The 25526-nt window shown below is 34.0% G+C and overlaps 1 protein-coding gene across 4 annotated transcripts; it reads left to right on the forward strand.

Annotated features, from left to right (window-relative positions):
• The first annotated feature begins 4061 nt into the window (after positions 1-4061).
• LOC142643291 (uncharacterized) lies at positions 4062-24101 on the forward strand. 4 transcript variants are annotated; one of them, XM_075817843.1, is made up of 18 exons: positions 4062-4212; positions 4917-4979; positions 6659-6752; positions 6917-7020; positions 7193-7231; positions 7581-7664; positions 7762-7823; positions 9147-9249; positions 13062-13202; positions 14211-14279; positions 14369-14425; positions 14559-14822; positions 17185-17268; positions 17454-17564; positions 21025-21137; positions 22565-22789; positions 22979-23072; positions 23384-24101. In XM_075817843.1, exons 2-18 carry the CDS (start codon positions 4977-4979, stop codon positions 23681-23683), a joined length of 1947 nt encoding a protein of 648 aa, XP_075673958.1. In that variant the 5' UTR covers positions 4062-4212; positions 4917-4976; the 3' UTR covers positions 23684-24101. The 4 variants fall into 4 exon arrangements, with proteins under 4 accessions (XP_075673958.1, XP_075673955.1, XP_075673956.1 ...); XM_075817840.1 differs by having other exon boundaries at positions 4081-4212; positions 6912-7020; XM_075817841.1 differs by having other exon boundaries at positions 4081-4212; positions 6912-7020; positions 21025-21095.
• The last annotated feature ends 1425 nt before the right edge of the window (positions 24102-25526 follow it).

Genomic DNA, 25526 nt, shown 5'->3' on the forward strand with positions numbered 1-25526 from the left:
GACGAGTTGTGATTAACAGAGGCGTGTTTTCACATGGCTCATTGACACACCTTTGCCAATCACAACTCACCATATGGTGAGTTGTGACACAAAATTATACCTAATCACATAGTACTAGTATAATTCAACCACGTAACCAATGATACATTTAAACTTTTTAAAATGAACGCGTAAGCAATACTTTTACTAACATCCAATTATTAACAACAACGATTCAGCCAAAAATAATAATAATAAAAAAAAAAGCAAAAAAAGAACAACAACCAAAGGGTTTAATAAAAGGGTATATTGTTTGTGTGAGCCATTTGAGAAAGTTTTAATACCATTTTAAATGTTAAAAAAGTTGTAAAAAAGTTAGTTATTTTTTTTCTTTTCTTGTAAAAAATTTCTTAAAAAATTTCTTAAATCAAGCATTCATTAATTTTTTTTTTTTTAATTGTTTATTATATATGTTATACATGCTTTGTTATACACACTTTTTAATTGAAAATCGTGAGTTGAAAACCGCTCTCAAATGAAATTGACCTTAACTCACAATTTCAATTAAAAAACGTGTGTAACATGTTGAGTGTAATAACTTCTATCCTTAATTAAAAAAAGAAAAAGAAACAATTAACGGATGTACTTGGTTAAAAAGTATTTTTAGAAATTTTTATAAGAATTTTTTTTTTTAATTTTTTTTAAGTAAACTATATATTTAGTTCTAACTTTTACATCATATTTCCATTTAGTCCTTAACCTTTCAATTGTGTTAATTTGGTCCCTAACATTTTAATGTTTTGCCAATTTAGTTTATGCCGTTATATCTTAGATGAAAATTGCTATCATGGTGTTGAGGACTCTTTTTTCGCCTCACATGGCACTACTTCATTGACAACTGATGCCACATCGACATATTATTAATTTCTTGGGTAAATTTCTTTAAAGTTCAAAATAAGTTCATATCTCATTCAATTACACAGCTTGGGCTCACATGACTCACAAGATCCTTACTTCAAGAGACAGATTCATGGTCCACATTTCCTCTTCATCAATTGGGATCATAACCTCATGACATCATCAACATCAACATATGGATCGGGCTTAAGCAATGAATCAAAGCTCACGGCCCATATTACCTCTCTTACACTCACGACAAGTGGCTTCTTCAACAAAAGCTCATATTTACATAAAACGATAACAAAATCCAAGGTATGTTATCTCATCTTCGACTTATGATCTAAGCTCATGAGTCTCTTTGGGGAAACTTTGGGAGTCATGGTTTGGAGGGCCAAGAGGTATGTTCAGTAAAGCTCCAGCGGTTTAAAGTTGATAAAAGAAATATGTCGCTTGGTATGTCTTCTCTAACTCTCTAAACTCTGACGAGTCCGCGTGTAGCGAGTAACATATGTTAAGCATCTCTTGTCACATAACACTTAAAATAATAAAAACTCCCCATTGCTCTTTTCTTAAAACTTAATATTCATCATATGACAAACACTCAAAAACTCTAGCCATCTAAATGCTGAGAAAATAACTATTACTTCAATTTCCAATTGTTCCTTTACAAATTTAGAAACTTAATTATATTATTCTACATAAATTACATTACTACTTTCAGCTAAAATCCAACTCAAACGCATGACCTAATTTGATTGGCTATTTTTAATCTCCAAATACATAGAATATTCATGATATCTCTAATATCCAGCTGCCGTCTGCCACAATCAGACCAGATTTCCCTCTGCTAGCTGCTAGAATAAAGTATTAAATGCTTTTCTTGCTTACTAAGATTAAGTCACAACACAATGAGACCTTAATTAAATCTCTAAGGCTTCAACCAATCATTCTATTATTTACTAAAAATGTGTTGTAATAGAACCCTGGACCAAAAATACAAACATCCAAAAAAGGAAACATTTCCAGCAGAGCCCCAGCAGTGTATTCAGCACTTGACACCTGGTTGGAAGTGATATCATCAGCCATTTAATGCTGAAATCCTAATAACCAACTGCTATATCCAAAATAACAAGATTCCCTTAAAAGAGATCTTACCATTTTCAGCCAAATCCATGAAATAAATGTTGAATATCCATACCAGCAACTTGACATATGTTTTTGCCCCAAGCAACAGCTGTCTTATGACAGCTGTGACAGCTTTCCTGGCAGTTGTGACAACTTTTTCTGGCAGTTGGTACAGCTTTTTCAGAAAAGTTATGACAGCTGACCCAGCAGCCTTAACATTACAAATTTTCCCTCATTTGGCTAAAATCAGAACCAACTAAAGTAACTATCTCTTTCTTGCTAAAATACTTTCATTTTCTGCTTCTCTTTCCCCAGTAACTATTACCCGAAATAGCAAGAACATCTTAAAACTAAACATACAATTTTTGGCCAAATCCTAGGGTGAATTTTTTGAAGATTTATTGCTGATTGAGACAGATTTTGATTGAGATTATTTACTAAAATACCCCCTTAAACTCAGCTCTAAATAGAACCCCTATCAACACCTCAAAAGGACAACCAATGGAGAATAACAACTCTCTCATAAAATTCTCTATTCTAGCTCCTTCTAATTATCTTCTTAAGCTCTTAATGAAGTTCTGAGCTTTTGAGTTTTTAGTTTCCCAATTAGGAACTAAACTCTTCAGCCCTTAATCCATAAATGCCCTTCATAATTCCTCGTACATCCTCCTGTAGAAAATCCTAGCAGCATTACTAAACATACTACAACACCATTACTCTCTTATGCTCGTTCTCTCACTCTTCATATTCAGAGAATACATCTATGTTACTACTCATATCTCCAAATACTTAAACACATCTCCATACTCTTCTCTTATAAAATCTTTCCCATTGGAAAGCAATCTCTACAACTTCCCCGGCAGTTATAATCTCACATTTTTACTATCTTTAATCTCCATATCTCTTGTACTTCCATATATCATACATATTACAAATACTACATCTCACAAAACATCTATATCTTTTACCATCTCCACACTTCTTAAGAGATATTAAACACTCATACTAAAAGTCTTTCTCATGGAAGACATAAACTTTTATTATTAAAGCCCTTTCTCCTAGAAAACACAAATATTTCTTATCAAAACCCTTCTCATGGAAGACACAAATCTATCTTACGCAAAGCCCTTCTCTTAGAAGACACAAATACTCCATACAGAAGTTCTTCTCATAGAAGACAACACTATTCATAACTTCATAACAACTAAAAGAGCATTGTTAAGGAAGAAATTCATTTAAGTGCATGATAAGAGGGGCAAGCTTAACCAGTCTATACACACAGTTGGATATACTCTCTCTCCCTCTAGTTGCATCTATTTTTCCCCTTTAATCTTGAAGTTATCATGGCAAACTGCCTCTCTACTGTTGGAGTTATTCTGCTGGAATGCTGTCTACTTACTGATGCTACACCGCTGAAGCTGCAAACCATCAAAGATAAGTAACTCTGCTTCCATATCTTTAAATTTACATCATTGAATACATGATTACTTTACCTTTAAATACATATTACTTTATTTAAATTATTATTACAACCATTGATCAAAGCTATTATATCAAATACATATTACATATTTATTCAACTATTATTGTGATTCTTAGACTTTGGCTTTAATGGTTTTGTAGGTTTAAAAGTACGTCGGTAACCGTTGGACTACGTGGCCCAATGTTGAGTTCTGAATGTAATTCCCCAAACAAACCCGGGTCTCTCCTCCAAAGGACTACACGAGGCTGAGCTCTGAAAAAATGCCCCCGAACACATGACAAATTAAAATAAAATTTAAGTTTATTGTCATATCAACGAAAACTAATTTTTTGTTTTGGCTATTAGACATATCATTAATTTTCATTTAAAAGATAATGACTGAGATTAAATTGATATGATACTAAAAGTTTAGGGATCAAATTAACATAATTAAAAGATTATAGATCAAATTGAAATATATTATATAGGGTAGTAACCAAATATGTAGGGGTAAGCTTTTCATATTTTTCATAAATATAACGTTAAAACTTTTTATTAATAATAGGATATAAAAAAAAAAAAAAAACAACAACGAAAGGACAAAAAGAAAAAAGAAATATATTGAGGTTCGTTTCTTGCACAGACATGACATGAGACACAGAGAGAAGCAAAACCAAACCAAACCATATTCTCGTTCGCTCTTTGAGCCCTCTAGTTCGATCTCTCTCTCTTTTCTATTCTCTCAGGTAACCTTCTTCTTATGTCTACTATATATGTTAATTTTCGTATTATTGATCATAGTTCAAATTTTTTTTCCTTCTCTTTTTCTTTATGGGGCTGGAATTTTAGTTATGTATTGCTGTTTGTTTAGTATGAAATTGATTTAACATAATTATTTTCTGAGCAGAACGAAAATTAATTTTAAGGTGTAAGAGTGGTACCAATCATGGGGATTAAAATTAATTGAAGATACAAGTTTAACTCTACCAAATTAATACATATTTGTCTATGTATGTATGTCTGTATCAAGACATAAACTTGATCCATGTAGAAACATTAATTTTTGTGGAACGCTTTTTTGGAACCATTTCTGTCAAAACAAACGGATCGTTTTGCTTTTTTTTTTTTGTTTTTGTTTTTTTGTGTGTGTGTGTTCTTAAAAGCTAGCAAATAGTTGTGTTTGTGTTTTTGGTGTGGCTGTGTTCTGTTTTCTTTTGGGTTTTAATTGAAAGGGTATTGTATTTCTAAGATACCCAATTGGCAAAACGCTGTTATTTCTACTTTAGAATCAGTTTGGTGTTTGTTTGGACCAGGATTGGATGAGAATACTGTTTTTTTTTTTTTTTTTGGTTTTTATGTTGGTTTACTTTGTGCAACTGTTGTTGTTTAGGATTGAATTGTGTGATCTGTTCTATTGGGTTTAACTATTGTAATCTAACTTTTCTTTCAGACATGGATGAGAGTTTAAATGATAGTGAATCCTCGGTGACTCGCATCCAACAGTTGGAACATGGTATGCACACTTTGCTTTTCTGTCATTCATCTCTTGGTCCTAAAATGTTTTATCACTGAGCTAGTGTCTAATGTTGACCTAATTCAACATTCAATTTGAACTGCTTCTGGCTTCGCTTTGCTTTTCTGTACTTTTTACTCCTATCGATCTGTGTAAGGAAAAAAAGAAGACATTCCATCTGATAAAATCAATAGTAATGGTTTATGCCTAGCCTGTCATTCTTTTTTTATTTATTTATGGTTTTTGTTGCCCTTTCAAGTTTTAAGAGTTCAATTTTCCCAAGAGATACTTTGTACACCTCTTGTTGTATTCGTTCCACTGTGTTCTTTATTGATTTCTATTCCTGATAAAAAAAGGATTAATTTTTAACTCCTTTTACTCTGAAATACAGCTGCTTGTTCTGCTTATAAATTCTCATCAATCAGCCAATTCATGAACTAAGTAATTGTACTAATCCCGTGTGAAAAGTGAAACCCGATCTTCTATGCTCTCGTTTCCTGTATGTGGCATTTTGTTATTTTCCGATCAGACAAACTGAGATTTTAAATAGTTAAAGGATTCATTCCTCACATATCAAATTTTAAGTCATTCTTCCTAGAGCATTATGTTCTAAGTTTATCACTCTGTTTTCCAGTATCAAATCTGTTTTGTTTCAATTGTTTACTTATTTATTTAATTTCATTGGGTGAATTTCAAGTTCAACCTAGGTTGCACCGACACGCAATTTTTGGCAAAGTACCAGTGTTGGACACCGGTACTAGTAAGACACTCCATTTTCTGGTGTCAGAGAGGTGTCCCTCTTTTTTATTTTTTTATTTTTAAATTTTTTTAATCTCCGACACGGCGCCGAGACCTCCGACACGGAAAATAGTGAAAAAAGAAAAAGAAAAAGAAAAAAGAAAAAAGAAAAACTCACAGATTTTGACATGTGGACAAACACATACCGTTGATCTTGTGCTAATATACCCTAAAACAAAAGAGCCTCTACTTTGGTAGAAATATTGAAAATGAGGATGCCGGTCCATCTATATCTGCGTTTAATCCAACCTCCAAAAAGCTTGCTGCTTTGATTGTAAATGAGGATGCTGGTCCATCTACTTCTTGGCCTCCAATGTGTCCCATTACCAAATTTTAGTTTATATAGTCAATTTAATATTGGCTTATTTTAGTTTTTTTTTTTTTGTTTTAAAAAGAAAAACCTTTTTTTTTCCCCTCGTATACTCTTGGGTTGGAATATGCATCAGTGTGAACAAAGTAAAAGATGCAAAAATTTTGGTTTGAAAGTTTAAAGCTTGTTTTCCTTTTATGTTTTTAGTTTGATGTTGAATGTAGCCTAATTAAACTTTTAGTTTGTACTCTAAACGTTTTATGTGAATTATTGTACTACTTTGGGTGTTAGTTTACTTATTTGTAGTTCTTACATAATGTAAATTCTAGACATAAACATATTTTATGTCTAAAAATATTAAAAAATATGCCTAAATATAAAATTTAATTGTTGTACCCACGCTGTGTCATACTCTTATTTTTCAAAAATTGCCGTACCCCTGCATCTGTACCTGTGTCGTTTCCGTACCTGTGTCCGTGTCGGTGCAACTTAGAGTTCAACAAAGCCATTTTTAAAATCTCAAGTGGATAAATCATAAGATACAATTTATGAATTATTTTTTATTTTATAGAGCGTGATGAATTGCGCAAAGATATTGAACAATTGTGTATGCAACAAGCTGGACCTAGCTACCTTGCTGTGGCTACTCGAATGCATTTTCAAAGGTATAATCTTTTCTTCTCAGTCCAAATGATCTATCTTCCCCTTTCTCTCATTCCCCCTTTCCATATTTTGTTGGTTGGGAGGGTGGGATGGAAAGGAAAGAAGGGGTTGCCTATCGCTTGTTTGCTGTTATTGTTGTAATAAAATGAATTGCCTATTAGGACAGCTGGCTTGGAGCAGGAGATTGAGAACTTGAAGAAGAAGCTAGCTGCTTGCACAAGAGAGAATATAAATCTTCAAGAGCAACTTTCAGAGGCTTACCGAATCAAAGTGAGATCTTCATTTCATTTTATTTATTGTTATTGTTATTGTTATTATATGTGTGTGTGTGTGTGTGTGTGTGTGTGTGTGTGTGTGTGTGTGTGTGTGTGTGTATTCTTTTTATGTGTGCAACTTGCTTAATCCCCATTACATACTTATAAGTTTGCTTTGCTTTTCCCAGAGCCAACTTGCAGATCTGCATGGTATAGAGGTCTCAAAGGTATCACTCCCCCCCACCTCCTCCTTTTAAGGGTTTGTTCTAGCTTGATCTGTTCTTACATCGCCTTGAGGGAAGATAGTGATGGTTAAACTACCATGACCATCCTACTGTTTAGTCTTGCTGTTAGCTTCTGCAAGTCTGTTAGTAACAGTATTTGCACATAATTTTGAAAAGGAAAAGATGAGATTAGTTTTGGGAAACAGCATGGATAGTAGTTTTAAAAAAAAAAGTTATATTACCTCTAGGTTTTGAATTGGCCTCCCAAGAGACAGACTTGTATCTCATGTTTGATAAACATAAATGGAGACCTTATTTTGTGGTTATAATTTGTTTCATTTTCCTTTTGCAGAATATGGAAGCTGAGAAGCAACTTAAATTTTTCCAAGGCTGTGTAGCAGCTGCTTTTGCTGAAAGAGACCATTCAATAATGGAGGTAATGACTGATCATTCTTAAATTTGAGTTTATTGTATTATACTCTAATATCTTTCCTGCTTTCGAGTCTTTGAAAATGTTATACTGCTGGTAACAGGCTGAGAAGGCTAAGGAGAAGGAGGACATTATGATACAGAAATTGAGCATTATCCAGAAGAGGTATTTGTCAGTTCTTAACCCTTGATGTCCATTCAGTATTTGTACTCACCATGCATGAGAGAAAACAAAATTGACTCCTCAGTCAACATTAAAGGTTTTACTTGCTATTGTATCTATCTGTGGAATGATGCACTGATCAAATACTGATGAAAATTTCCTAACAGAAGCCATGAGAGGAAAAGAAATAGACTATCTCAATAAGGGAAACTTATGATGACTATAGATAGTTGAAGTTGAAAGACAAGGATATATTTGAGTATTTGACATTTTGGTTAAATTTCAAAAAAAAAAAAAAAAAAAAACTCTACTAGGAAAGAAGGAAATCAAATTCCTTGTTTTTCATCTCATTCCCCAATGGAGGTGCATTGCTACACCACCCCCGCCCCCAAGAAAAATTGTGACAAGTTTCCCCTGTATTGTTTGAAGTTGATATTGCTTTAGTAGGTGGAGTTTACGGTAGGTTTTGGTGATATCTTCTTCCCTCTAGAGTGGGTTCGGTAATTCAATTTACTTTTATGTTTTTTTATTATTTTATTTATCATGCGGTAATAAGATCTTAATGGTGGATTACATGTTTCCTTGACCTTCTTGATCTGTGCATGTTATAGAAGACACAATGAGAATCATTTGATTACAACTCATTGCACCTTTTCCCCTTATATGGGTAAATTCCTTTAGTAGCTTCAGGAGTAAGCAGCAGTGTTGTTCTCTTTTAAGGAGGTGCTAGAAGTGTGGGAAGCTGGCACTAGGATTATGGATAATAGGATGATGTAGAAAGTCCTGCTCTTTGCAATTGTTTGGTTTATTGGGGAAGACTCTGGTAAAATTTTCTGAAGGCTAGGATTACTCTATAGATAAAAGCATAGCATTAGATGGAGATTCATTAGGTCTCCTTTTGTGATCTGTAATCTCATTGAGTTTTGTTGCGTCTTATTTCCTCTTGTTCTTGCTTTCATTTGCTATTGATGTACATATTCTACATATCCCTTTTATTCTTTTTCCATACTTGTAATAAGTGAGAAGTTGTGCTAAATTAGAGATGACATGTAATTCCTTTATAATTTTATCATTTCTCAAAAAACTTGTGAGTGCATCTTGGTGTTTTGAAAGAAATCTGTGGCCTTTTACTCTTGGATGCTTTTAATCTATACCTTAGTACAGTGAGGTGTCTACTGATTTCTTGACCACAAGGTGTTGTGCAAAAATTTTGTTGATATATGTTTAGAGCAGAAAAGGTGCATAGTCTATTTCAATTCTGCTACTTCTCTGACTCTTACATGATAAATTTTCATCTGTTTAATTTGCATGATATTGGTGACACAGGCTAGAGGAGCTCACATCAGACTGTCTAGAACAGAAGAAATTTAGTGATACGTTGCGTATTGATCTAGCAAAGCAAGAAGATCAAAATAAGACTTTCAAGAAGGTGATTGTCCTTTTAATTGTCCCCATCTACCCTTTAATGTTGTTATGGACCTATTCATTGATGTTATGGTATCTTAGGTGATATCTAAGCAAATTTACTTCTAAAATAAAATAAAGTAATGTTTTTCTTAGGTGAGAGCAGGACCGCATTAACATCATCTACCACGCATATAACATCATTTTGTTATGTGTAATTATTACCCTAATGTAGCCTAGGAAACTGGATGTCTGGGAATCTAATATGCTCTTTGGCATCTAGGTTATTGGGTTTGTGATGTCTAGGAACCTGGATGCCCATGAAGGTAAGTATGCAGATGTTTGGTTGATTAGGAATCTGATAAGATCTCAGGAATGTGAGATCCCCATGTTTGGTTTATTTCTAAGAATCTTATATGAATTTTTTTGATAAGTAAGTGATATAACTTTATTAATGATCAAATAAACTGTGTCCACGATGATGAACACAAAGTGTCAAAAAAGTACAGACATTAACAGGAAAATTGAAGAGAAACTTGAAACTCTTAAATAGAAGAACAATCTGTAAAACCCCAAATCTGGGGCCAACTTAAGAATCTTATGGGAATTATTTATTCTTCACAAAATCCTGAGGTTTATCATACAATGTCAAAGTGCCAATCACTTTTGTGTGGCTCACTATAAATGAATAATAAGAAAAGTAACATGACCTGTAAATTAAGGTTTTTTTTTTTTTTTTTGTTTTTTTTTCTTTGATAAGTAAATTTATTGACTGAAAGAAGAAGGCGCCTTCAAGTATACAGGTTGTGTACACAAGTTTAGTCAATTCTTCTAAAATAATAGTCTTACATTAACACAAACATGACCAAAATAATTATTTAATATTTTTCAATGTTTTTTCAGGGCATCATGCCTTGTCAAACAAACACATATATTTTCTTAGAAGATTAAAACAATTCCAAATAGGAGATAAAAATAAAAGTAAAAAGCATTCCTTAAAGGTGAATATAACCTTAATATTAAAAAAAAAATTGAATGTATAGCATAAGCACTTTATTAGAAAAATTTATATATAAACTTGTTAGAAGTATGTGGTTAAATGATTAAATATCCCATATCCCAATAGCTTAAGCTTTTGGGACAATCTACTATTTAAGCATGGTATCAAAGTACGAGGTTCTGAGTTTGATCCCTATTTCTTCCACTCTACCTCCCATTTAAAATCTCATGTGTCGGTAATTTAACACAAGTAATCAAAATGCTATTAAATTGGATTATAATTGTCACTTAAAAAAAAAAAAATAGAACTTTTCCAGGCCATGAGAATGTGGACACCTACCTTTTTAAAAGGGACTACACAAACCCCCAAAATGGGAATCTAGATTCCCTTGAGCTCTTTGCAACTAAACATAGGAATGCTTGGGAATCTTTAGAGGATTCCTGGGATCCTAAAAGATTACCCCAAACCAAATTAGTAGTAAATTTTTGTAGCATTTGCCAGTTACAATTGGTTATGCAAATTTTTTGAGCCTAACTCGATTGGGTGTAGCTTCATGGACTGGAACAATTCACCTTTGGCGAGAATAATTGTTTCTGTTTTGTGTGGAGTGTTGACTAAAAAAATAGTAGGTTTTTAGGTGATCTTTGTTTTTTTAATGAACACCTTTGATGTTGGTAACAGTTGGTGTTATATTTGCCCAATTATGGAAGCTTTGGTATCGTGGCATCCAAGAATTATAAGCTTTAATGGTTTTTTTTTAATGTTTACAGCTTTTTAATGTAAGTAGTGTGTGTATGTTCCCGTTAAATAGGGGGAAAAACCACTTTCAATAGAAAGATAAGAAACTTGTCAAGGAGAAACTTGTATCAGAGCCGCTTTACTGTCAAGCCTGTTTGGTAGGGAGAATTGGGAGTGTAGAAGAGAAAGGAGAGAAAATGAGAGGGGGATTAATGTTTTCTACTGTTTGGTAGACTTGAAAAGTGAAAACACAAAGGAAAGAGAGGGGGCTGGATAATTATTATCCATCCGAGCCCACCAGCCCTCATCAGCCCAAATCTGGGTGGAAAAGTGGAGAAAACATGGTTCTTTAAGTAAAGAATGAAATGGAGGTACCATTTTGCCCCTTGTGACTAATTAAACCTCTCTTGTGTTGACATTTTCTTGGGGTCAGAAGTTGTGTGTTTGTATACTATTTTGTTTATGTTTTGGTAAGTATATTTATTACCATTACTTATAAAAAAGATATGAATATTACTGTTGCAAGATTATTGTTAGTGAGATTTTACCTATAAAAAAGAACAAATTCACTTTTTTGTTTTTGTTTTGAATAAAATTTTATACCTTAAAAAAATGAAAACATTTCTTTATACAATAAACTACAAAAAATTCATAATAAATTTGAAGCATGCTTATTGAAAGTCATTTGTGATGCAATACTTTATTTCAGGATTTATATTATTGTGATAAACATAGAAGCACTGTTCAATTTATTAAAAAAAAAACACCTATACAATAACAAATTCTTTCCTCATGTTCTTCTTCTAACCGAATAAAGGAAATTCATATCTATTTTCAATCTCTCATGCTAAATCTACATGATGGAAAACTGGTGTCTTCTCCATCTTCCCATTTTTCCGACCTACCAAACTGACCTTAAATTTTCTTCTGCCACATCCTCGGTTGAATTTGTAAATCTGGGCAATCATAGTAATCAATTGATCACTTCATTTTATTTTGTATGTCATTCTTGGACTTCTACTTTGTCAGGTATTCAGGATCCAAAACTAGTATACACTTTTTAGTGTTCCCATTAAAGAGGATTGGATTTTGGTTACTCTTTTCTTTGAAGGTGTTTGAAGTGTTATTTTATTTTATTTTTTATTTTTAAAATCCATAGAGAGGCTCAAAGAGCGGTGATCATGAGATCTTTTAGAAATTTTATGCTAATACACACACACACACACACACACACATGTAGGTATGTATATGTTTCCTTTATTAATATGATAATGCAGTTAACATAAAACCTAATTTTGTGAATCTGCTTAGGATCTCTCCAATGATCTTTAGATCAAATAACATCTCCTTCCCCTATTTTTGAGAATCGCTTACAATTTTGCCAATGATCATGGGTTCAATCTTGAAGAGTGTATGAGTTGTAAATATGCTTGCGTGTGTGTATAGAAAATCTGTTATAGAATTTCTTGCATGTTTATATGAGCTTATATTCATTGGCTTATTTTGTTTAAAAAGAAGTTGTGTAAAAGTACAGTTGTGCGTAGAAAAAATTGAGGCTTTAGAAACTTGTACCTAGCTAAATAAACAAAATAAGCTAGAAAATAATCTGGAACAACAAGAATAACTCTCTATGTATCTGGAAATTAGGTTTGTAAAGGAACATTTAATGTATGCTTAACAGGATATGCATTGATATGGTACTAAATTTCTAGTTGCCCCGGGTATTTGGACCACATGGCATCTACTTCCCTAACAAGCAAGGAGTGGGGGATGAGTAATGGATTGCATGCTCATGTGAGTTTTATTTATCCATCAATAAAAGAAATATTAACAGCATATGTTTTTACCTGATGATCAACAGCATATATTTTCACCTGATAATTTCTGTTTAGAATTCTACAGGATATTGTTTAAAGACCTTACACATTCAGGGTAGCTATATGATTTTCATTTTCCTGGTTGAGTGTGTTTGACTTTTCATTCAATATGTTGCTTTCTTACCGATAGAGTGTTATGGTTAGGACCATACTCTGAAATTTAATATGCTTTTCTTTTGTACCATTTTCTTAAGATCTCATGCGTATATGTTTATCTTACAGGTTATTGATAAGTTTTTTGAGATTAGGCAACAGTCTCCAAAAGGATTTGAAGGTACAACTTGGGATGATAAATGTGCTTGTCTTTTGCATGATCCTCAAGAAACGTGGAGTTTTAATGATACTTCCACTTCTAAATACATCGTAAGTTTTAATGGCTTTTAAGTTTCATTTATCAGCCATTATTGATCACTAGTTTCATCTTATGGCTTCTTCACATGATACCCAATCTAAATTATTGTGATCAATCACCGCAATATTTATTAAGTTTTGCTGTATATTTTTGTCATATTTTCTTGTGAGTATGTCAAATTTGACCAAAGTCATAATATTGTTTCTAGGCTGTTTCTTTTTTTAATTTTAATTTTTTATACTTTAATTTAATTTAATTTTATTGGGACAAAATACTTTGATACCAGTGCATTTACCATTTTGTTATTACTGAACTGGTGGAGTCACATACACACTCACACACGCACACACATTCCACATTGACTAGTGATGGAGAGGTTGAAAAGTTTATGACTCCTGGGCACCTCTTTCCTGTTGGGCTTGAAGGACCGGGGTGTTCCTTGCTCTCCCATTTTGGGTTCCCATATTGAACAGTAACTGTAAAAGAACTGAATAAAAAACTGAAGAGGCAACATTGTTTCAGTTGTTGGCAGTGAATGTTGCACCCCTAAATATTGGCCCAATTGCCAAGGCTCATGTAGCTTAGTGGAACTACCCAGTTTCCCCATAAAGGAGATCTTGGGTTCAAATCGTCCCTCCCCACTTATCGTAAGCCATAAAAAAGTCCCAATTTTTAATGTCACATGTTGAATGAGAAAGTTGTTCCCTGTTTTTTAGAAATTTAGATGTATAAGAATATTAGTTATTAGTGCATAGGTTAGGTCCACTTTTTTACCTGTTCATTCCTGTGGTTGTGTTAACCTGCTTGTGCGATATACTGTATATCATGCACAGGTTTGAGGATAAATATAAATATACTTGATGTTCCTATAGCCTGTAAATCTTGGGAATTAAACATACATAAGCTGCTCTTCATAGTTTCCATATTAAATATGATAATTGAAATGCATAATATCTAGTTGTTAATTGATTGAGATTTTATTTTCTATCTGCAACTCGAATAACTTATTCCTCAGACAGAGTGCATTAGAAGAAGAGCTGGAGATGACAAGGAAATCCATGGATAATCTTCGAAATAAGCTGCGGGTGGTATGGAATCTCCATTATGGACTTCTCTGTTTTCTGAACTGAATAACTGATTGTTTCTTACCAAATATTTATTTTCTTTTTGTCTATAGGGGTTGGAAATTGAAAATCATCTAAAGGCCAAAGTTCGTGATTTTGAAAAGAAGAATGTGAGTTCTTTAATGCCCTACAATGCAAATTTCTTCCACACACCCCCCCCCCCCAAAAAAAAAGAAGAAAAGAAAAAGAATATTAAATCTTGATCTCTTTGTTTAATTCTCAATCTATTTGGCTCACAAGCAGATATGTTCAACCAAAATGATTAAGGATGGAATAGCAGAGTTGCATCAATACCATTATCAGCATAGAGTTCAAATCATGAATTTGCTTGAAGACGGGAAATCTTATATGAAGTCAGTAGTTGACATGATAGAGAAGAATATTAGGCAGTTTGAAGTGAGCAGAGTACAGAGTTTGGGGTCTCCTCGAGGAGAAGAAAAATCCGAAGAATATGAATGTCGAGATGTACATATGGCCACTGTTGTAGAATCTGACTTGTTATCTAAGGTTGGTTCCCTGCGGCCTATGCTGCACACTTTTAGGTTTCTTCTGTGTGTGTGTGTGGGGTACATTTTGGTTATATTTTTATGGCCTTGTTTTCTGTTGCTGGTGGATTAAAAAAAAAAAAAACTCTATTGATGGATGAGAACGAGGGCTTCCTATATAATCACTGCACTTCAAGTTCTGTCCTATCAGTTCATTCACAATGATGAACATGCACTTGCAGGTGTCTTTGAAGTAGATAGCTGGATGATAGGTTAAAAAAAAGGATAATCTAAACCAATCACACTAACAAAGCCTCTGGATTTTAACATTCTGTCCAATACTATATTAAAGTATCTTTTTCCGTATATAAGCTATATCTAGATAGCCAGCAAGCTATATTTAGATAGCCAGCTAGATGCCTTAGTAATCTATATAAAACATGAGGCTTTTTTCCTTTCCTTTCTGAAGCCGTCACATTTGATGTCTATATGGACTTCAAAGTAAAAGAGGCAGTAGTTTATTTCCTTCCAAAGAATTTAAAGGAAAGAACTATACAGAACTTTTGTTTCACCTTATCTTTCTGTTTGGGGGTCTCAATATGCAAGCTAGATTAATGATGAAGAGAAGAAACTGGGAACACCACAGCAAATCCTGGACTAGGAGATGGCGAGCAGCGCAATACTCCACCAATTGTAATCATAATGCTGTTCTGATGCAGGGGCTATGACAAATTACAATTGGATAGGTCTTGTAATTATTTTACTTTTCATACTATTATCATCGTTTAATGTTTTTTTTCTTGGAATTATGGTGTGGGGCTTGTCTCACATAAAGGAAAGAATTGAAGATCTGTATTGGTATAACTCACTGTGTTAAACCCAACAACAACAACAACAAAAACAAAACCTTAGTCCCAGAGTTTTTGGGATTGGCTATGGATCCTCCATAGCTTGGTTAGGGTTGACTACATGTATAGGGGATGCCCCAACAAGTATCTGTAGTGGTTCCATTCATAATAGAGTGACTAAGTTTTACACTGTCTGTCAACTAACCACAACTGCCTCTTCCCGGGCTAGGGACTGGCTGTGAACACAATATATAATATTAAGCGCAAGTACAAACACTGCGTCACTTGCCAAAAAGGGGAAAAAGAAGAAGAAAAGAACCTACTGTGTTAAATGGAATATACTGTAGGAGTTATTTTTATTTATGATTGATAATCTAGAATTTTAAGTGTTCTAATAGGTGTCATCCAAGTGATCAAGGAAATTCTGTGAATTCCATGACTTCTGTGTCATTGGGGATTGATCAAAATTAAAGTTGCCTGCCACTCTTTGAGACAGTGAGTATAGGTGCCAAACTGAAGCAGGAAGAGGTTGTAACCAATAAAAATTTGTAAAGGCCAACTTATATGATTAATGGTATCCTTTGTCTTGCCCCATGTTTGTGGTTCGCACCCCACCTCTCCCTCTCTCAATATTTACTTATCAAAAAATAAGGGGAGGAAGAAATTCCAGGTAACCCGCCAAGGAAACTTCCAGGGATTTTATTCTCAAGTCCAGGTAGCCTAACAAAGAAACTTCCATTGAATCTGTTGACTCTCTCTCTCCTCTTCAAATGGGGGTTGGGCTTTGCTCTTAGCTTGCTGCTATTGTTGCTTATGATTACAGATTGCTGTAAGAAATTCAGCTCCTTAGAATCTACAAGCATTTCATACATGTAGCTTTATTCCTGGAGACTGAAAACTAAGTTCAGATATTTTTATATGGTTTATTCTAGATGCCTGACCTATTAGTCCTTCCCAGGCCACTTGTTACTGTTAAATTTCTCCCAAGTCCTAAGATTTTAGCAACATTGACTGGATTACTGGATGTGGAAAGGAAAGAAATGGTATGTTTATGCTAAAAATTTGGTTTAATGGAATTTAATGTTCATATTTGGTATACGGTCTCTTTGTTAGAATCCTGATCAAAAGGAAAATAAGAAAAAGATTGCCTGCACAGTTTAGCTCAATTAGTTGGCCTCTAAGGAACCTGCCATGAGGTCTCCTTTTCAAGTCCTGGGATTACTGATACATGGTTTCTTGCAGGCAGGGTCGTGTATCCAGGATTTACTTGACAGGGGTGGGTACACAAAGTGACCCTGCCTTGAAGAGGTTCCTTGTCGTTTAAAAAAAAAGGGAAAAGGTTGTGCAATAACCCTCTACATTGTTCATAAATACTTTACTTGACTATAACAATCGGTGTTTGTTTACAAGACTTTGTCTCTAATATTGTTTCTAGTGGAGTTATGATGTAATGATGATATATACACCTTATATGAATATTGGTCCTATTTTCCTGCAACTTCTAATTTTAGTACCAATTTATTCCATTGCTTCCAGAGGAGTGGTCCTGGCTTACCAGACATTATGGCTGAAGCAAAAGGCAATGCTTCCCAAGCCCTTGCACAGGCATTGCAAGAGAAGGTTTTTTTTTTTTTTTATTATAAATTTTTTATAATTTTTATTTTTATTTTTAATATATATTTTCTCACGTCTCTCTCTTTCTCCCACTCGCCTCCCCTGTTTTTCTGTTGGTGTGCGTTGTGTGCTTTTCATGTGTGTGTGTGTGTGTGTGTTTTTCTTCTTCCTCACATATGGAATCTTGTCAGGTTGCAGCATTGTTGCTTTTATCACAGCAGGAAGAAAGACATTTACTGGAGAGAAATGTGAATGCAGCTCTTCAAAGGAAAATGGAGGAACTCCAGAGAAACTTATTACAGGTAATTTCAGTGTTTGTTTCTGGCACTTTAGCTCCATGATTTTAAAGGCGTGCTGCCTTGAGGGAGTTTTGACATTATATTTTTGCATCATCACCAAATTGATGAAGAAATTTATGTGGTTTTTGGAAGAAATATTTGTGTGGACGGGGATTTTTGGAAGCACATAATTATTATGAGGTTTTGCTATTTGATTATTGGGTCCTGGTTCATATTGATGTATTACTTTCTCATCTTCTCATCTTTTCTCCATGTTGGTGTCCTAGTCTTTTTTGATTGACTTCCATGTTTCACTAACAACAATCTCCACCCTTCCCAACACCCCCCTCCCCACCAAAAAAAGAAAGAAAAAAAAATGCCAAAAAACAATAATGCTCCATACCTTTTAAAAATTGTACTAGCAAAAATGCGTTGATTTGCATTTTTTTTTCTTCCAAAATAAATATTTATTTATTCTACCTATTGTCGGATGGGTTCTCGTTTGAAGTAGGAAATTCTTCCAGTCGTGGCCTTTTTTTTTCAGGACTTGTTAGGTCTGGATTCTTCGAGTGTATTTAGTCCATGGTTTTCAAACCTGGACCGAACCGTACGGTCCAATCTGGTTAGCTGTGAACCTCTCCCAATTCCGGTTCTTTTAACCTTGAGAACCTCTATACGAGGAAAAAGCATGGAACCGTCCAAGCTGAGGTCAGACTGTACGGTTCTGAGAACCGTGGCCGGTTTTTGAGGTTCACATGGCTCCTTTTTTTGACTGGAAAATTGTTAGCCAGTAAATGTTTTGAATTAAAAAAATTCGAGAGAAAAAATAAAAAAAGAGCCATGTTACCACCGTCACTGAAAATAGAGATTCTTTGATGTTGCAAAACAAGGTTGAGAGCCTGAAAGTTTGAACTGAGATAAAGAGTTCAAACTGAGATAAGGAGGCTGAATCTGAAAATTTGAAACTCTGAAAAAGAAAGAGGAAGATAAGAATAAGAATGTGTGGAGGTAAATTGATATAATATGTGGGCTGTAAAGTTGACAAAACGTGAGACAGTAGGAAAAGTCAGGTAGGGACTCTTGGGAGACGTGAAATACAGGTTGGTAAGTGTTTTACCTTTTTTATTCATAGGTTTTATCCCCACTACCACCAGGCAACAGTTTTTAATTTTTATTATGAATGTTTAAAATTCTACATTTTTTACTCCTGAATCCAACGTCTCTAATTTACTACTACTATATTAATACAGTATATTTTATTGATTTTTATTTTATTTTATAAAGTTAACTAGTCTTATATTATATAAATATTTTATTGGCCTGAAATTAGGCTAAGACATATTGGCTTAGATATGAATTTGCAATTTGCATTTGTGTTGATGCTTGAAAAAAAAAAAAAAAAAAACTTATATGGCCTTTTACCAAATAATTAAATTTATGAACATATAAATAATGTATATTATAAATATATTTGAAGAAATACTATATTTATGTTTGCTTAGGATGTGAAAAATACATTTGAAAGATAAATTTTTATATTTAATTTGACTATTTTAGTTAATTTTATATTTGTACTAATTTAATATATTTATTTATATTTTAAATAATTATTAAATTAATTATGACGTAATCATTTCAACCTCGGTTTGACCTCGGTTAGACCTCAAAAACCTTGAACCTCTCTCTTTTACGGTTCATTGAACAGTTCGGGTTTGAGAACCATGATTTAGTCCTGAAAATGGATCAAATATGATTGTTCTCTAGTCTCAAGATATTGATTGGTTAATCAAAGGATAAGGTGAATTTTTTAAGTGGAAAATCAGTGGAATTATAATCAGACAGGATAATTGATTATTCAATGGCTCAAAACACTTCAAATATCCAAAACAAGAAACTTCTGTGGAATACTGATGCCGGAGATGCAAGAAAATTATTATTTAATATTATTTATGTTTGCAAGTCAATTGTATTTTTATGTTTTAGGTCCTAGTAGTTTATTAGGCTATTAGTATTTTAATTTAGAAGCAAGGTTATTTTTTTAATAAAGCAATTAGGGTTTCCTAGCCAATTAGAACTAGAGTTTAGCAATCCTTTCTAAGCAACTTATTGTACTCCTTGAGGAGATAGTTGATATTTTGATGAATGAAAAAAAATGACCGTTTGGTCTTTCTTTGGTCTGGTGCTGACTCCAGGTCTATCCTAGATGCTGACTCCTAGTGGTTTCCCCGCTTGGTGCTGACTCCAAGCAAGACCTAGGTGCTGATTCCTAGGTTATATCCCTTTATTTTATTGTTGTTTTAGTTTTGTTTTGGTTGTCCTGCGTCAATTATGTCGTGATTCGGATCCGACCTGAATGGTTTCCCTCTGGGACCGTTAAGAAATTGTAGGCTCGTAGTGCCGGTCCGTTCAAGGTATTGAAACGAATGGGCCCAAATGCATATGTCATTGACCTTCCTCATGATTATGGTATTAGCTCCTCCTTTAATATTGAGGATCTAGTTGCTTATAAAATCCCTACAGCTATTCCTGATACTCCTTTTGATGAGCCTTTGCTTGATCCTATTGATGCCCCTATGCCTACCCCTTTACCCTTAAATCTGTCCTATGCACATAAAGAATCTATTGATGCTATTTTAGATGAGCAGATTGTTTCTACCAGGGATGGAGGAGTTCACCATTTCCTAGTTCGGTGGCGCGGGCGACCAGATTCTGATTGCACATGGATTACTAGAGGGGAGCTACAGTGACTGGATCCTGACTTGCTGGAGTACTATCAGAGCTCTTCAGATTTCCACTCGACGGGGTCGAGTACTTCTCACCTGGGGGGAGTTGGTGCGGACGCAAGATACAAGCCCCCAATTATACGCATGTATGGGAGAAAGAGCAAAAAGAAGACGGCCCAACCTGTGGCCTTATGGATGGAGCCTATTAGTTATTGGGCTTGAGATTAAGCAAGCCCGAGCATTTAATAATTAGGGTTTCTTCATGCATTTTGTTGTTAGCTATTTAAACACTTTTTCTGATTATTGTAAGACAACTTTTGAGAATTATTAAAAACGTGTATTTTCTTTTACATTGGTGCCGACTCCAGTTTGCTTAGTGCTGACTCTAAGCAATCCTTAGGTGCTGACTCCTAGGATTTATCTTATTATTTTTCTGTTCTATTGCAATACTGTGGTTGTCCTATGTCAGATACACACCTTTCTGAGTCTAGGATATATCTGTTGAAGGCATTATGATTTTACATAAGGTTGAGTGGCTTTATTTCTTTGGGTAGGAAATGGTTCAGTGGAGCGCACACATTCCGATTCTACAATTTTAGCTTCTTAATTTGTAGTTTGATGCACTATTATGAATATGAAATTATTGGTGTCCTTGTGCAAAAATTAAAATTCTTCTACCTTCCATCTATAATTATGCTCTGTAACAAAGCATGGATGGCTCAGTTGGATTTATTGGTTCTGCAATTCTTCTACCTGTCCAGGTTACCAATGAAAAGGTGAAAGCTCTCATGGAGTTGGCACAAATAAAGCAGGAATATCAACTACTTCAGGAGTATGATTTGTTTTCTATCGGAATCTTACCTCTGTCATATAAGTTATTATTTTCATTTTTCTTCTGCAACTGCTTTTGTTTTCCTGTTTTGGAGCTTCAGTTTTATCACTAATTGTTGGTATACATCCTTACATTGATGAATGGGTGAAGTATTGATGATGTGTCAATATGATTGGCTATTGCGCCCTGCGAACTGAGATTTGATTGGAATTGAATGTGTCCTGTACTTTCTTTTGAGGAGGTGGGGGAGAAGCGGGGTCTCTTTTTGATAAGTAAATGGCCATTTTAGTGAAAAAAGGAGAGTGCTCCAGTATTTAGGGAGTGTATTAGAGAAACTCTTAAAGAACTACAATCTTTAATTTTAAAAGTTCAATAAGTGTTACATTAAGGCATCATATGAACAGAGCCTAAGGCAGAAATCCCATCTCATGAAGTTCTAAGATTAAAGTTTTGGTTGAGATTAGTGCTTATGGCTTCCTCATAAGTCACCAGTATTTAAAAAAAAAAAAAAAAAAAACTGCAGATGGAGTAACAATTATTTGGAGATAGGGAAAGTCAAAAGAAGTTCTTAGTGGTGTTGTATGTGTTTTTCAACACTGCCTGGCATATGTCATCAAACTTAATGACATTGTAGTCCAACTGATTTAGTAGGGCGCACAAGAAAATTGTCTCCCTTACCTTTAAATGCACAATAAGACCACCTTGTTCTCTTCTTCCTTGTCATTTCACTGGAGGTCCTTGGAAATTGGTAAAGAGTAAAACTTTTCAGTTCTGAAGTCTCTCCACAAATAGATTTTGGAACAAGCCTATTCTCTGATATTGTGAACTAAAATCATAATGTTGATGAACAACCTACATCCTGGTCTTTCATGACCAAAGGCAGAGGCAAACACTGAACCTATGTAAGCCTCTTCTTGGAGTTTGAACCAATTTGGCCCAAAGTTATATTATTCTATTGTACATATCCTTGCTTGCATCAACACATGGTGCCCTTTCTTTTTCAAGACCAACCACATATCCTCTCAAGGAATCCTATTAGATTCTCTTTTCTTTTAAATAAAATGTTATTGTATCATTTTAAATTCATGTATAAAATATTGAACTCTTATCTTCTTGTCTCTTAAATCATTCAATTGCTTAAGTGGCTTCTGTTGTTTAAGTGGCTTCTGTTGTAGATTTTCTTTCATCAGACTCTACACATTTATGTCTCACATTGCATGATAATGTGTTGCCACTCACCACTTGATTTTATGCAGGAACGAATCCAATTACTCTTCCTTTGATCTTGTTCTGAACTGATAAATTTTGGTGTTCAGTTAGCTCTCTGTATTTCATTCAGGAGATGATTTGTTGTGACCTGTCTATTTCTTTTTCTTTCTTGCTTTTTGTGCAATTTTCTACCCCTTTGGCAATAGTTAGTTTTACTGCTAACTTATTACTGGTACCTAACCATAATGTGATGCATTTAGCAGGAAAAGTGGTCAGGAGATTAGACAAGGAAAAGGTTTGGCTGATATTGTGGGAAAAAAACTTGATCCTTATGAAAGAGATGGAAAGTTAACAAACTTGCTGAAGAGAACGTATCTGAGACGTTGGATTGGTACACTAGATGGTAGCGGGAATGAAGCTGAAGTTTACCAAAATAATGAGGGGAAACTCTTCAGCAGAAGGTCCAATAGCATGGACTTTGCCAGGTTAGTGAAAATATTTTTGACCCTTTCTTTGAACTGCATGATGCATGATTGTATAGAGGTGTGGTAAGCATGCAAAAGTTTCACAAGAATTTGTCCACTTATCTATCAGAAAAAAAATTTAATTTACGAAAACGTGCTTTTTCTTCCTACATTTTCATTAATGCCATAATAGTTTTTGAACTTTTTCAGAATGAAGATTGAACATGCAACTCTTAAGGAAAGCATGGAAAGTATGGAGCATCTCACATCTTCAATTCATAGGCTTCGTCTCTCGCTTACGAAGGTATTACACTACCATTGGTGCATAAAATTCTAACTGCAAGCAGGGGGTGTGCAATTTATTTTTCACTTGGGCAAGGCCAGGGATGTGTGATTCTAAAAGTAATGTATATATTCTGAATATTGACCAGGTTCAAGGTTTCCTTGTTTTTGATGGATGCTTGAGGTGCTTTTCATTTTGTTAACTGCATGTTGAAAGAGTCACAAATTTTTATTTTTTATTTTTACAGAACCTTCTTGAAAGCTAGCAGTATTGTTCCAATTACCTGTTTGAAAATAATGTGCCTTGTGCTTGTGATATAACCTATCTTGTAGGCCAAAGAATCAGGGACTTCGGAAGGTACAGTTACTAGCATTTCAGAAGCTCTTGATGATATTATTTGCGAGGCAAAACTTGTCAAGACTGCCCTTGGCAGCTCCCTGCCTGTTAGTTGGTCAGCTGAGGCTGATGTTGATTCCATTGATGAAAGCATAAGCAATAATCTCAAAGATTTTTATGGGGACTCCATCAATGAGAAGATAGATGCCGTGTCTGCTGCAGGATTTGAGATGGTGGAGCTTCTCATACTTGCAGCTCAGATATTGAAGGACAGCTCAATGAGAAGTGGTTCATGAGATGGAAGTTGAGTTCTGATAATGTTTGGTCTTGGTTCCTGGTGACTTTTGGTGCAGTGTAAATGGTTAATATCAGTCTCGTAAAGGCAAGGCTATGGGGTGGATAAAATGAAAGATTATTTTGGTGGGATGGGGGGAGAAACTGATATATGCGCTGTATGAGAATGGAAAATATGAATATATGTGCAGTAAAATGGGGGCAAAAGCATGTGTAGTATCTTGTCATTGCACATTCATGTATTGTTATCCTTGTGTCTTGGGTGGATGTTGGGGAAGTTCAATCCCTTGGGACTTACTTGGGGTGATTGGTTGCCCAGGTAATGTGTTGTAATATTGTAAATGGGTTGACATTAAAATTCGAATTCAATAGGTTCTACTGATAGATCACCTTCATTCAGTGGTGCACTTTGTTACATCACGCCAGCAGTTTATTTTTTCTCTGTTTTTTGCGTGTAATCATAGTTGTCAAAATGTGAATCATATTGTGGATCGATTTTTGATTTTTCCGTATCATGTATTGTAAGATACACAAACACTTATAAAAAAATTATAGATATACATATATTCATTATAAATTTTAAATATATTCAACTAATGACTGATCTATTCATCACTTATGTAATAATATTTAACAAGCTAACCAAATAAATCAAACTAGCATATGTTAATAACATACACATTCAAATTGCTTAAATTCAAAAGTGATAATATATTACAAATGACCCAAAAATAATAATTTATTTTCATCATGTTGCCTAATAAATTCTAAGTCAATGCTATCATCATGTTTATCATTTTGCAAACTTATTTCTTCATTAAAATTTTCTTCATTGTCATTAACATTTACTATCATTTCTTGTTCTTTTTATTTTAATAATTTTTTTTTAAAAAAATCTTCTTGGCATTCTAGTTTCTTGGACTTATAACAATAATGACAAAAAAAATAAAAAATAATTATATTTTCAATTAATATCTTATTCATAGTATAAAAAATAAATTTGTAAATATTAAAGTGAAATGTAAGTGTGTGTTGTATAGACCAAATTTATAGGAGAAAGAGAGGGAAAAAAACTTATGAATATGTTATTTTTTTCTTCTAAAAAAAATATGTTATTTTATTAGGCCAAATTAAGTAACTTAATGATTTTGTGTTAAAAACAAGTCTAACAACTTGTTAGATTCAAATAAAAGTACAAATTTTAACCAAAAAATCTCTTTTTAAAACATTTTTCTATGTATCGTACGATATGATACAATTCATACGATACACACATTGTATCGTACGATTTAGAATACTTACGATACGCCGATACGATATGTAACGTTTTACACACGATACGATACATATTGTATAATACTAACAACTATACATATAATAGGTTCTATTGGTATTAAACTACGTTGTATTAAAAGATTTTATTAGCAAGGATTGAGCCCAACACACTTTGACCTCGATTTTATGTTAGGTCAAGATTGAAGAAATATCTTAATCCAACAGAAGATAATGGAAAAAATCGTTTGAGGTGAAATATAGATACTATAATAGTATAATGTAAAGTTGGGCCTTGAAATTTGAACGAAAAATTCAAGTTACATCATTGCTATGAGGGTGCCTTGATCACAGTTTCTTCCCATTTCAAAATTAACCTGCCTGTGTATCAGTATCACCTGTTTGTTTATTTGACTCATGGTGTTCATGAACTAAGGACTCAATAAACCCAAAGTAGTGTCATGCAATCCTGTGTGCAGAGTGGCGAAGGTGGAGCACAACCACGGTTTACCCCTCCACAGTGCTTAATAACTTAGAAATCAATGTTGATACCTCCACGACTAAGCTGGCAGA

The sequence above is a fragment of the Castanea sativa genome, chromosome 7 (genome assembly GCF_040712315.1).
Source record: "Castanea sativa cultivar Marrone di Chiusa Pesio chromosome 7, ASM4071231v1".
NCBI lineage: Eukaryota > Viridiplantae > Streptophyta > Magnoliopsida > Fagales > Fagaceae > Castanea > Castanea sativa.

Bases quoted from the DNA above. Each gene is read 5' to 3' on its own strand.
- LOC142643291 (XM_075817840.1), top strand. From the start codon at position 4,919: ATGGATGAGAGTTTAAATGATAGTGAATCCTCGGTGACTCGCATCCAA. The intron at 7,665-7,761 runs GTAATGACTGAT...TGCTGGTAACAG, and splicing joins GAGACCATTCAATAATGGAG to GCTGAGAAGGCTAAGGAGAA. The intron at 9,250-13,061 runs GTGATTGTCCTT...TTTATCTTACAG, and splicing joins AAAATAAGACTTTCAAGAAG to GTTATTGATAAGTTTTTTGA.